A 14,167-nucleotide genomic window follows, 5' to 3' on the forward strand; every position below is an offset into this window, starting at 1 on the left:
CAAATCAGTAAAATAATATGAAGTATTTTTTTATTAACATGGAAATTTTAGATACCAAATGAGGATGTCATGACACTCACAGGAAGTGGCCATCTCTAGATTTTATGGATAAAAGGAAAGACTGGTGTGAAAAAAAAACCCTGTATTTTTTTTTTTGAATGGCTGCTAAAGCATCAGATAAGTTGGCTGAGAGATGTGAGTAAACAGAATTCACTTTTGTTTTCTTTAAAAAAAAAAGCTTCCTCCATATAAATGCATTTATACAATGGCATAATTGATGGCAGCTAATCAGCACTGTTATCATTTCACCAAGATAATTTGGAAAGCAGGTTCAACTAGATAAATGTTGATGAACTAGTAAATTTAATGATATCAGAGATTAAGCATTTACTTGATTGAAGAGACCAACTGACAATCTCTCCAAAGGGTACCTTTGTTTTTCCATTATTCTCCACATTCTATAAAACTGATATTGTTCAAAAAATAGAAAGCAATAGCAATAGGAAGGAAGGCCTGCCAACAAAAAGGACCATGTAATTTCTCCCCAGACATTCCCTTTACAATGAATTTTGAATAATTTCTGAAATTAAGATCTTATAAACTCATAATAAGTAAATACTGTAGTTGTTAAGCTAACAATGTGGATTTTGTTTGGAATTCTGTGTGGTTGCTATCTTCTTTACATTCCTTTTTTTTAAAAAAATAAAGATTTGACAATTGACTTAATAAGGGAATTTCTTATTAAATGTTTCCTCACCTACAAAACTGCATTGTTTCATGTCTAGCTTTTTTTGTTTCTGGACTGGCACAAACTTTGTAATGGGCAGTATTTCACGTTTTTGAATAGGATGGTTCAAAGCACTTTCCTTTCTGTTCTTCCTGGGATTTGGCTCAAGAGAAAAATGTATAATGAAGGACTAAACATTCTCTGCCAGACAGACTAGTATATGTTAGAGGTTCAGCTTAACCAGGCTATGCTTATGATTTTATTTTTTTTTGCTGGGAACCCTTGGAAACGTTCTGTGACTGAGGTAATAAATTATCCCTATTCCATTTCCACTTTAACATGCCACAACAAAGATTGTATAAAAGATCTTCAAATCTCTTCATCAAAGAAGATGTTACAAAAAGCAACGGAGAAACAGCAGAGAGGGGAAACAAACAAATAAGGCTGGTTGATTGATACTAAAATTATGAACTCTAAACAGTCACAATCACTGACACAGTGGAAAATGAGGAATAAACTCAACTAGTATAAACAGCCCCCAGATGATTATAATATGCTGATATTATCTTACTACAACAGATGGAGTTATGGATACTGTGATGAGATTTCTACTTCCTTTAGTAAGTAATAATACAAAGCTCTTTCCCAAACTAGGAGCCACAAGATCCATTACTATATATTATATTCAAAATATCATGGAATAGAGAAGAATCCTAAAGGGGAAAACAACCCAAGAAGCATGGGGAAATTCTGTAAAATGCTATCATAAAAGCCCATATCAACACAATACCACTGAAAAAGAAAAACAAGAAATTCAAGAAGAAACCAACATGGCTGCACAACGATTTCTCTGACAAATTGAAAGACAAAAGGGACAAATACAAAAAATGGAAAGAGGGGCACATAACTAAGGCTGATTATCAGCAGTCAGCTAGAACAGTAGTGGCGAACCTATGGCACGGGTGCCAGAGGCGGCACTCAGAGCCCTCTCTATGGGCACGTGCGCCATTGCCCCAGTCCTAGGCCTTCAGCTGGGTTTTATAAAACCTTTTCGCTTTAGGCCTCCGCCACCGTGTGCAAAAAAAAAAGGTTCAATCAGTCAATTTCAACTTCTTGCGGGGAAAAAAAAGATCTTGCAAAGTTGGACTTGATTGATTGAACTTTTAGTCCCACCCAGTCTGCCGTTACCACCGCAGCCACGCCCATCCAATGGGCCATGCCCACCCAATGGGTCACACCCACCCGGCACTCGACGATGCATAAATGGGTTTTGGGTTGCAGTTTGGGCACTCAGTCTCTAAAAGGTCCCATCACTGAGCTAGAACATGCAAAGATGAAGTCAGGAAAACAAAGGCTCAGAACAAACAAAGACTTGCAACAGAAATCAAGGATAATAAAAAAAGTTTCTTCCAACATATTAACAACAAGAAAAAAGTCAAGGAAACTGTAGGTCCACTAAAGAAAGAAGATGGCAAGGAAATTACAGGCAACAGGGAGAAAGCAGAGCTGCTTAACTCATACTTTGCATCAGTCTTCACACAAAAATAAACTATAGCCCAACATAACCAAAAAAACCACTGCAAAAGACAAACTAGAAACAAAAATTAAAATAAGCAAGAAAATGGTAAGAGAACAGCTATCCGACCTTGACCCGGGACCGATAGATTACATCCCAGAGTTCTGAAGGAGTTGGCAAATATTATCTCAGAATCATTGCACCACATCTTTCATAAATCCTGGAGCACTGGGGAAGTATCTGAAGATTGGAAAGATGTGTTCCCATCTTCAAGAAAAGGAAAAAAATGGATCCAGGAAACTACAGACCAATCAATTTAACAGCAATACCTGGGAAGATCCTAGAAAATATAATCAAAAAACATCTGCAAACAAAGTTATAACTAGTAGCCAGCACGGGTTTATTAAAAACAGATCATGCCAAAGCAATTTTATTTCATTCTTTGATAAAGTGACTAAACTAGTAGATCAGCGAAATGCTCTGGATGTAGTATACTTAGATTTCAGTAAGATATTTGATAAAGTAGACCACAACCTACTCCTTGGTAAGCTAGAGAATAGACAACATCACCACCAGATGGATCTGTAGTTGGCTGGCAAACCATACTCAACAAGTAGTCCTCAATGGCACTACATCCACATGGAGAGAAGTAAGCAGTGGGGTACCACAAGGTTCCATCTTAGGCCCAGTTCTCTTCACTAACTTCATCAATGACTTAGATGAGGGAATTGAAGGGGAACTCATCAAATTTGCAGATGACACCAAACTGGCAGGAGTAGCCAATACTTCAGAAGACAAACTCAGGATCCAAAAAGATCTTGACAAACTTGAACAATGGGCCCTATCCAACAAAATGAGTTTCAATTACATTTAGGCAGGAAAAATCAAAGGTACAGGTACAGATTGGGCAAGACCTGGCTTAAAAACAGTAACTGTGAGAGGGACCTTGGAGTCCTAGTGCACGATCACTTGACTATGAGCCATCAGTGTGCAGCAGCAGCCAAAAAAGCTAATACAATCCTGGGTTGTATAAACAGAGGCATAGAATCAAGATTACGTGAGATACCGCTTTATAAAACCCTAGTAAGACCACACCTGGAATATTGCAGCCAATTTTGGTCACCATATCACAAAAAAGATGTTGAGAGTTTGGAAAAAAAATCGGAGAAGAGCAACTAAGATGATCAAAGGTCTGGAGACTAAAACATATGAAGAACAGCTGCAGGACTTGGGTTTGGCTAGCTAGTCTAAAGAAAAGAAAAAATGGGGGAAACTGTATTTCAGTATTTGAGGGGCTGCCACCAAGAAGAGGGGGTCATGTTATTCTCCAAAGCACCAGAGGGCAGAACAAGAAACAATGGTTGGAAACTGACCAAAGACAGAAGCAACCTGGAATTAAGGAGAAACTTCCTGACAGCTTGCCTCCAGAAATTATGGGCGCTCCATCACTGGAGATTTTTAAGAAGAGGCTAGAGACAGTCACTTGTTTGGGATGGTATAGGACTCTCCTGCTTGAGCAGGGGGTTGGACTAGAAGATCTCCAAGGTCCCTTCCAGCTCTATTCTAGTCTAAAAAAGCCAAACTAGCACTCTTCTAATGAATGCTTATGTAAATTACCATTAATCTTGAATGGCTTATTAGCTACTCATTTATTATGTCTATAATAATTTATTTCCTTCTTTAGTCCTTAGAACAAACTAAAAATGGTAGATACATTCCTAGCTTCCTGTTGAATTTTTATAAGCTCCATATGAAACCATAAAATATTCCAGAACAACTAGACTGAAGAATAGAAAGTCAGCCAAGGTTGCTATTGAAATAACAAGGATTTAACCTATGTTTTATGGGACCATAATATTATGGGTGCAAAGAGGATAATGGGAAAATATTTGTTAGACTTTCAAATCATTGCTGCGATAGTAAACCCAAAACCTCCTCTCTTCCAGGTCTCCAGTGCAGGTTTAATTTTTCTATTTAGCTCTTGTAAAAATAGTACTCTATAAAGATGCTGCTTCTAGCATCTGCAAAATCTGTGGAAAAGAAAACCCAAATCCATCTGCTCCACCACGTTCTCTGCAACTCACAGAATCCTTGGAAGAGGGGGAGGTCACCTGGTTGGGCAGGGTGGAGGGAAAGGTGTTGCCCGGCAAAGAGAATGACAAATTTTAGCACCCACAAAAAACTGAATCTAATCCCTAAGAGAATGTTTCCCTAGATATCTACAAATATGTCTTGCTGTAAAAATATAATACATACCGTACATCACAGTGCTTCTAACTCATTTTGTTAAAGCATCCTCATAAGATCAAATGATATTTATATGTTTCACAGTAAGGAACACACAGTAAGGAACACAGAGTTGCCACATTTTGTAAGATTCGTTTCTACTTTTGTCTTCAGAAAATCATGTTCAACTACACACACAAACATACACCCACAAATGCACATATTACAGTTATATCATGCTCTGGGAGACATTATTCTGGAAAATACTAACTTTCTGGTATAATCAGATTCCAGATATGAAATCAAAATATAATACTAATTTATGCAATTAAATAGCTTAAGTTATGATATTCTATGAACAAAAATGCCATATAAATTAACAAATGGTATAATTTATTTTGATGACTTGAATTCTATATGAATACAGAAGTATATAAAGAACTTGGCAAGAATTTGGAAAAAAAGAAAGAATATCCTAACAGTGTTATGCTCAATTTTTTTCTTAATTATGAATCACAGTTCACCCAATGTGAAGGTAGATAACGATATTTATATATGCTGGATTTGAAATGCACTCATTGTACATGTGGCATCGATCAGGTTAAGGACTTATCTTAATCACTAAGTACTTAACCAAAAACTGAGTCTCATTCGTGAAATCATTATTTTCACTTTAATTAAATTTTAATTAATTTGAATTTAATTTCAGAATACAATATGAAGAGCAATTGTGTACAGTTTGAATTCATAACTGAAAATATGCAAAAGATTCTTTGGAAAAAACATTACAGTAACAGCATTTAAAATGTGTAGAAAGCCAATAATCTGAACATTTTTAAAAGATGTAATACCAGCCCAGAAACTTTACTGTTTGTTATTTGTTATTCTCTTTTGGTTTTCGGAATTCAGCTGGTATATCTAGTCCAGCACATGTGGCCAAAGAAAGATTTATCTATAGACATCCTTCAAGAGTTGTTCATGGACCAAGTCCAGACAGCTTTTAAAAGTCAAATCTTTATGCTCACATTAATAATCTCCATGTGCAATTCTTTTGTGTTGAAATCAAAGTAGTTAAACATATCCACATCTACACAATTCATCTCTAGATCTCTGTCTTTTGTTATAATTATTTGATTTAGAAATCAAACTTTCTAATAAATGTATCAACAATGGCTTTCAGAAAAAAACCCTTTAATTTCTGAGCATCATGGAAAGATATAAGGAACACATCCTAATTACACTGATGCATTTCAGATGTATACAGAGCCACATGGCTGTATCCTTGTAAAATGTTAAGAACCAAACAACATGTTTGAATTATCATATTCAGTGACCACGTATCACTCTAAGCCATCTTTTATTTAGTCATGATTTCTTGAATCAACCATAATTGGATGGATGCATCCAAGTCATGGTTTATAAAGCATAATAGCAAAGTTTAATGTACTAAAGCAAAAGCAAAACAAATCACTTAATTTAGAATGATGCACAAATGTTTATGGCAAGTATATTCCTTTCTCCCTCTGTCCTCTTTTCTCCCTTCCTTTCCCTTCCCTTCCCAGAAGGCATGTAAGTGCAGTGTGAGTGCAGAGGAACTGGAAGAGAATCCACAAGTGGGGGAAACTTGCTAGTCTGCCAGGTTTCCCATTGACTTTCTCCCTGCAAGCGTCCTAGGTAGGAAGTTGCATGTCCAAAGCCAGCAGACAAGAAGTGGCTGATGCAAATGTGCAAATTGAGTGCACTTGCAACTTCCCTGCCTGAGTTGTCCATTGACTTTCTCCATGCAAGCTTATCCATCATGATGAACATGTGACCACAGTTGGGCAGTGGTGGTGCTGAAGCAGCAACAACTTCCCCAACTTTCATTCTCACAGGAGTCATGGGTCCTCAATTGTACGTAATGAATCAAACAAACACAAGGGTTTTAGTAGTATATAGGTGGTCAAAACCATCTATATATTTGAGAGTAGCCAATATGGTAGAGATTGCTTGATCCTTGCCCTTCTTTTTCATGCTTACTTATACAGATTACCACCTGTGTGGAACCCATTTATTTGGGTTCCCTACTCACTAATTTATTTGGTTGGCATCAAAGATACATTACAGAAGCCTGCAAAAATAATTCTGGATTCACCACAAATCCTTCTAGCCCTACTTTTTTTTTATTACTGGAACTCTAAACATCAATATTATGGAATGATAAGCCTCATTTCTACCTAAAAATGATTAACAATTCACTACCTTCAGCTATAGGTGCCTACAGGCCTCTCAAATTGTATAATTTAACTGCATGTTTCCAACACTTCATCTCTACATGAGGTAATTTGAAATGTAGAAGTATCTCCTCACTTCACAAACAATAGGAAATAGAATTTTGTTATAGTCAGAAGTGAAAGGCATGAGACAAGCAAAAAACAATGTTCCAACTACGGGTATTTCAAGGAATTGATATGGCATCTTTTTTTCAAAGAATTCAAGATGATATCATTGTTCTGCCTCTCTAATATTATCCTCACAATATGATATATATAATGTTTTTATTCCAAAAGACTATAGGTTGTAGAATAAAAGAGTACATGGGCAACAGTTGAAGTATACACAATGTCCCACTTTACAAACTTCCTCTCCCTCTGTCCTTCTCAGAAATCACTGCTAATCAGTAGTATTCTGTAGACATTAGTAAAAGCAGTTTGCAGACAGCTGATCATCTAATTGCTAGTTACAAGAATGACTAAGGCAAAGCTGTCCAGTTAATTTTGAGGCAAACCAGAGATTTATAAAGGAGGAGGAGAAAATAATAGGTATTGTTGAAGTATAAATAACAACTTTTCTGGTGTTAAAGTCATTAGATGTTCTCATGGCACTCTTTCAGCTTTCACGCAAGGTTTAGTATGACACTAACCTACTTTTAGCATTATTTCATCTTACATGTTAATCGTGTCTGTTAGAAATATACATTCATATAGTTATGCAATATGCAATCATATGATTTACGTAGGTTGACAATATAATGTGCAATTCGAATTCTGTTGTGCTGAATCAACCTGAGTAGCATCAAAGAACCAAAACGTCAAGAGGTAATTGCAGTATCTGTCACTTCTGGCTGACACACCAGGGAAGGTACACACCCCAAAGGAAAATGCTACTGACAGATCAGAACAGAAGTTCAAGGATGATTCAGAAATGCTGGGTCCCTGTTTGTTGCTAAGATTTCCATGAAGAAAAAAATTTAATCAAAGAAACATTTAAATACAGGGTGAGTCAGGTACAAATTTTACATATATAGGTAATCTTCAATATATGAGAGTAATTAGGACTAGAATTTCCAACACTAATAAAAGACTGCATCAGTTAGCAATGACTCCTGGTTGCCGATAACTGCATTCCCACAACATTTAGGCTAGGCAGCTTCCTGCCAGTTTCCCACAACTGAAGTCAGTGGGAAAGCTGGCAAAAAACTGCAAGACCCAGGTATACAATCAAGTAAGTGGCTGCTGCTGGGTGGGGAAGGAAATAAGGGTGTGTAGGAGGGTCAGGGAAAGTGCACAAAAGGTGCAGCAAGGCATGAGGACGGTGCAAAAGAGTGTGAGGAAGGGATAATTAAATTTAATGTATTTGATTTAGGCACTATCCAATTCCAAATGACTCTGGGTGATTCACAATACATGCATGAGAGATGCAAAAAGCATATCAATGGATATAACTTCCAAGACATGGACATTTTTGAGCACTAGTTTCATATCCTATAAACAAAGAAGAAACTAAAAGTAAACAATATAAATATCTATAACAGGACTTTTTTTTTGCAATTTTGCAGTGTGGCCCCTAATGATGCTCAGGAAAATAATTTGTATATAAGTAAAATTATTCTTCAGGATCCTTGAAAAGTTAAATGTGTTTCATTTTGCTAAATTATCTTGCATATGTTATAAAAGAAAGTAGACATAGTCCAATTTTCTACCTTTGGAACTAGGATGCTTGTTTCCAAATAAGAATGAGTGTTAATTTTCAAGACTGACGGAAAATAATTAGTGATCTCCAAGGAAAATAAAAGGTTAAATATCATTTTCACAGCATTTAATTAAAATAGCATCACCAAACTTTCCTGTTATTTCCACAAGGAAATAGAGTTAGCCTTGAAAATGTTCTATTTAACTAAACTACTGATAGTTTATCTATCTTCCTTCCTCTGCAAAAACACTTAGGTTCATATTTAAATTTTAGTTTTTGACTGAAAAATATGAATGTTATAAAAATGTTCAGAAGATTAGGTTCCACTTTGCCACATATTGTCATATATTGTGCCTAGACCTAAGATTGTTAGTTGTTAAAGACCAGGCCTTTGCAGAATTTTTACAAAGTGACATTTATTCCTAAATTTAATCAAGGGCTACAAGTACATGCTATCTTAAAATATACAGTATAGAATGCTTTTATTATTTAATTTACAATACCTGTAACATCTTAGCACTACATACAGACACTCCTTATTATCACAGCAGGTGGCAGCATCTACCTGACCTTGTCTAATCTGAGAAAAGCTAAACAGAGTCAGATCTGGATATGACTTACAAACAAGTCTATTGTACAGAAAATCCAAGGGCTCTATGTAAATTAATTAAAAAGTGTTTTAAAATATAATGGCAAATTATGTCCATATTTTTTTCAAGCAAACATGTTCAGGTAGTCATTAATAGTCAAGGTCAACATAATGGGAACTTTATTTGTTTCCATTGTTATATTAGGTACATTTCTTTATTTTAGAAATGTATAAGGCTGCCCAACTCGAGTGACATACAGTAAAAACCATTATACAATATAATTTTTTTAAAAAGTGCCATTAAAAGATGGAAACGTGCAAGACTCACCACATAGTCTAACCTATGGAAAGAGCAGTGGTGAAAATTATTTATACCCAAATTACTGCCATTTGAGCAAAAAAGCTGAAAGAAACTAATTGCACAATAACGAAGGTTTCATTTCCGTTATTCTAGCATAATACTAGATGACTTGAATTTTTCCTCATCAGCTAAATTCATCAACATGGCTGCAGTCCTATGATTACTTCTTCCTGAAATAATTCCCATTAAATGCAAAGGGAAATCATTTCTCCTGAGGAAATCCTATTTTTGTTTTCTACATGAAAGAAGCCCTAATCGTGTCTTTTATAGACCAAATATTTTTTACCATTTTACTACATGGTATGGTATTATGAAAGAATACTCCTCGGTTCTCTCAAAACCATAATTTTAAAAATATAGTAACATCCATGTAGTTTCCAAGTTCAATTGGAAAATACCTTTAGCCTGTTAGACTTCTTTCTGCAAATTTCACCTTCATCCCATATTAAGTACCTTTTTAATTGCATTCCATCCATTCCCCCCCTTTGTGGCCTTATCCACAAAGTCTGGTAATTTATCTCTAATCAGATGAAGCTGAAGGGCTATGGAGAAAATGTTGCTTGGGTTGTTATGGCCAGCTGTGGTAGTGTAAGAGTAGACTTTAAAAAAAAATGAAATAGTGCAGCCTGACAGGAAAAAATGAAAGAGCACAATGTTCTTATGATATACTGATAAAATCTTGCTGAAAAAGCCAGATATTGTTGATCAGAACACAAAGCTAACTAGGGTTTGATTATTTGTGTACAGTAAACACACACTGAAAAAGGCTCACACCGCAGACAGCTAATTCCGCTAAGAAAGCAAAGTGGATGGATGGTACCAGGTTGACTTAAGAAGCTACGCTGTACTTTCTGTTTACTACAACTAAGAGCTGTCAGTGTCCCTTTAAACGGCGTGTCAATCCGGCCGTCCCTTGGAACCGCTTCGCCTGCTCTTTCCAGCATTGCTTTTAAAGCAAAGCGTTGAAGTCCCAAAAGCAGCCGATCCCCCTTTTCTATCCCAGCCACCTTCCCCTTGTATGAAGTGTTGTCTTGTTCTTCGCACGCTACACACAACCCGTCCAGTCTGCAGTTAACTCCAACTGAGTTAGACGCCAGAAGAACCCAACCAATCGACGGAGCCTGGGTTCAAATTACTAGAGAAAAGCGGCTTGGGGGTGGGAGGGGGGAGCTTCGTTCCTGCGCAGGGCGGCGGTAGTTGTTTCCCTCTAGCTGACCGGGCGAGCGCTGAGGCGGAGCCAGCGCAGGAAAAATACAAACCGGCTCGGTTACGCCAAAATGTCATGCCGCCGAAGAATCTCGGCGCCCAGAGAAAACTCCCCTTGTTTGGAAGCCCGTCCCGGGAAAAGAGGGGCTGGAACCGAGCCGGAGCTATAGGCTCCCCCCTCCCCCGGTTGCTCTCTCTCTCTCACGACAGCCGCTCTCGCCCCCGCGCCCCTCTCCTCCGCGGAGTTGCTGCCAGCCACCCAGCCCGACCCGCGAACCTTGTTGAAGGCAGGGTCGCGTAAAACATCGCAGCCCCTCTTGGTGGTCCAACTAGGTTTCCTCTCAGCAGGCGCGGCTCCTTCCATGCTGCTAGGTCGGCCAGTTGCGGAGCAGGGGAGTCGGTGGTGGGGCCGCACTGGTCGGTGGATGATGCCTGGTGCCGGTGCTTGACGTTTATGGCCTGGGCTGCTGAGGCGGCCGCCTCTTGGGAGGAGGAGGAGGAGGAAGAGGGAGAAGGAATAGAGCTTCCACAACTGCCTCCTCCTCCTCCTCCTCCGAGGTCAGTAGGGCATGGGAGTCGCTGAGTCATTCCGGAGGAGTTGTGGGAGGCAGCCGCGGAGGCACTTCGCGTCAGGTGTTTCCCCGGCGAAAGGGCTCAGCCGTGAGGGGTGCAGACCCCTATCGATCTGCGTGGCATCGTTTTCCTTGCCGCACCTTAGGTTCACACCTGCAGTACCTAGTACGTGGGAAATCTAGTATCGGTCAGGGTGTGAAGGTAGTTTGAAGGCTGCCTCGTGAAATAAGCGCTTTGGGCGAATATTCAAGTGAGGTTGAGTGCATGGTGGTGTGTAAAAAGGTAATTAAATTAGTTAACAGTGACCGTAATTTTAGGATAGAGGGAAAAGAACGGGCCCTTGCAAGCCTTTCTGGTCATGGCTGCTGAAAAGCAAGAGTATGATTTCTTGTTATGTTGAGATAGGAAGCAAATTAAAAATATAGGCCTTAAAACAGGTTTGTGTTTGTTTTTTTTAAACGCAGATATTCTCAGAAACCTACTCTCACCCGCACTTGAGCTAGTCTTGCCTATTTTGTGACCTTATCTCCATCCGACCATGGTTACATCTGCTATAAATAGTAAAATAAGGCAAATTTTAAGTTCTGTGTACAAAACGGTGGCGATTTTGAAACAAGAACTGTGTGAGAAGGCTATTTGTATTCACATATTAATTCATGAATAAAAGAATTGTATGCATTTAATTGCTTTACTATTTGAACATATTTTCTTTCATTGCACTTAATGCACGGCACCACTGTTTGCAAATTAATACAGTAATGGCATAACATGTTAAAAGATATTGTACGGCCTATTTAAAGTCTATAATACTTGGCAACCAGATTCAGTTTGAATACTGTATATTTAATATGTGGTTAACATCTCTTCATTAGGCAAACCCCTTGAAGTGCTAATATTTTGTAAAGTACAATATGTGAAGAAAAAAAACTTCCACAAAAGTTGTTTGGGCCAACTTCACTTTAGACTTCAAGGATCAGCCCTGAGAACTGCATGGATATTTGACTTGTAAGATGTCAGGAAATACCTCTTGTACTTTCTGGAAAACATTTTCTATCACATCATTTTATACTATACCTATGATGGTGTCAGCTTACAACTTAACTATGTGCTGCTGAGTGTGTTAAGCTTGCAGAGACATCAAGGGCATTATGAAAGTATGGATTCTTCAGCACACATAATTTATCTGTAAAAAGAGCCTATAGTATTTCTAGTGTAATTTAAAGATTGTTTAGCTTATTTAATTCTATCATTTCGTCTATTCCCCATTTCCAGCAAAAGCAAACTCTTGTTACAAAGAAAATCTCTTGCCTTTTTATTTAAAAGCAGTTCTAGAACCAACCATCTTTTTTCCTTTAGTAAAAAGTAAGTTAAACGGATGAGGTAAGAATGCTTTTACAGTCCAGTGTTTAGTTGTTTATCACTAAATAGATCGCAGTCTTGATGTATTTGTTTATGTTGCTACATTAAATTCAGTGTACAACCTTGCTCCAATGCAACAATTGCTGAAAAACAGAGGATGTTTCTGGCTAGGTTCTATGCTCTGAATGACTATTTGGTTGAGTCAGCTTTCTAGCCATATGAAATAATGAGTGCCAGGCTCAAACTGTTAATCCAGCAACAATTACCGTATAACATGGGGATATACCTCTGGCATTAAAGGAAGCAAAAAAAGTAGCACTGTTGTGCAATGAGGTACAGTAGTTCATTTTATCTTGTACCCTGAACTGTTACTCTTAGTCCCAATAGTAAAAGGATGCCTTGTTCCTTGAAATTGAGCTAGCTGATCTCTCAGCATGTTGCATATTCTTACCAATATGCAAGCAAGCCTAGATCAGCACATTGTACAGACTTTAACCTTCAAGTCCAAAAAAAAGGCAAAATGTTTTCTTTTTTATGACAAGGTTTTCAGACTATACGGACCCAATCTAGCACAAAGGGCAGGTTATTGCTGTTGTGAGCAATCCCTTAAATTGAGTATAAATAGATCCAGCTATGTCCTTAGATAAACTTCATTAAAAGAATCGGAATTATGTAATTTCATTTAATGAATCAGCAGGAAAGGTTATCTTTCCCAGGAGAGCTATTGTTGACAAGACCAATTTAATAGTAACATGGAAATAAATTCTTATAAGTGAAAGATCTACTGAGAGTTGGTTAACTGTGTTAAAAATAACTGCATTGGTGTAGTGGTTAAGGTGCTAGCTAGAAACCAGGAGACTGAGTTCTAGTTCTACCTTAGGCATGAAAGCCTGCTGGATGATTTTGGGCCAGTCCCTCTCTCTCAGCCCAGTTTACCTCACAGGGTTGTGAGGAGAATAGCAGGAAGAAAGAATCTTACATATTTTTGCCGCCTTGAGTTACTTATAAAGTCAGAATAATAAATATTAAAGTATTTTGCAAACTGCATATATCTTTTTTAAAAAAGATGAAAAAGTGAAAAACCTGGATTTCTTTCTGCTTGAGTAGTTTATTTTTAATAAAATACCTTAAGGGTGTTGAAAAAAAAAATCTTGGAGACTGCAAAACTGGCTTTACTATTGGCAGGGGCTAACCAAAAAGGAATCAACTATAGGAAAATGTTAAGTCCAACTTTTACTTCAAGGGGATTGGAGGAAAAGTCTGGCAGGAACTTCAGTATATACATTGCAATCTTCCCAAATCACAGAACAGAAGATTCAAAAGAAAACCTTTCCTAAAGGTGTCACTTAATTTGTCTTGAAAAGTAGCCTGGATGTAGGTCACAAAACAATAAAAAAGGGCTCAGAAAGAGAATAATTACAGTGCAGCAAAACTCAAGCTTGTCTTCTACCTTTCCTCAACTGATAGAACATACCCAATACACTTCCTCTTAGTTTTATTATAGCAGTCCTGCTTACTCATCAGACCCAACAAGGGACTACAAGAATGCAAAGCCGTGAAAAGAATTAATGTAAAGAGTAAAAAAAAAAAACCAGCAGGGTTTAGACTTAAAAACTAAGCTAGCTGACCTATATCTTGCTGGCAGTGCTGAGGACAACT

The 14,167-nt window shown here is 37.7% G+C and overlaps 1 protein-coding gene across 1 annotated transcript in view; it reads right to left on the reverse strand.

Annotated features, from left to right (window-relative positions):
• Positions 1–11,058, reverse strand: part of LOC107295042 (NADP-dependent malic enzyme-like) — a gene marked incomplete at its 3' end in the record, with an annotated part of 38,817 nt that extends 27,759 nt beyond the window's left edge. Inside the window, exon 1 of the mRNA XM_015824332.1 lies at positions 10,854–11,058. Within this exon, the coding sequence (XP_015679818.1) occupies positions 10,854–10,940 (87 nt within the window). The remainder of the gene's footprint in view (positions 1–10,853) is intronic.
• Positions 11,059–14,167: the final 3,109 nt, after the last annotated feature.

This window comes from Protobothrops mucrosquamatus, unplaced genomic scaffold (genome assembly GCF_001527695.2).
Source record: "Protobothrops mucrosquamatus isolate PMUCROS unplaced genomic scaffold, P.Mucros_1.0 scaffold2207, whole genome shotgun sequence".
Lineage (NCBI taxonomy): Eukaryota > Metazoa > Chordata > Lepidosauria > Squamata > Viperidae > Protobothrops > Protobothrops mucrosquamatus.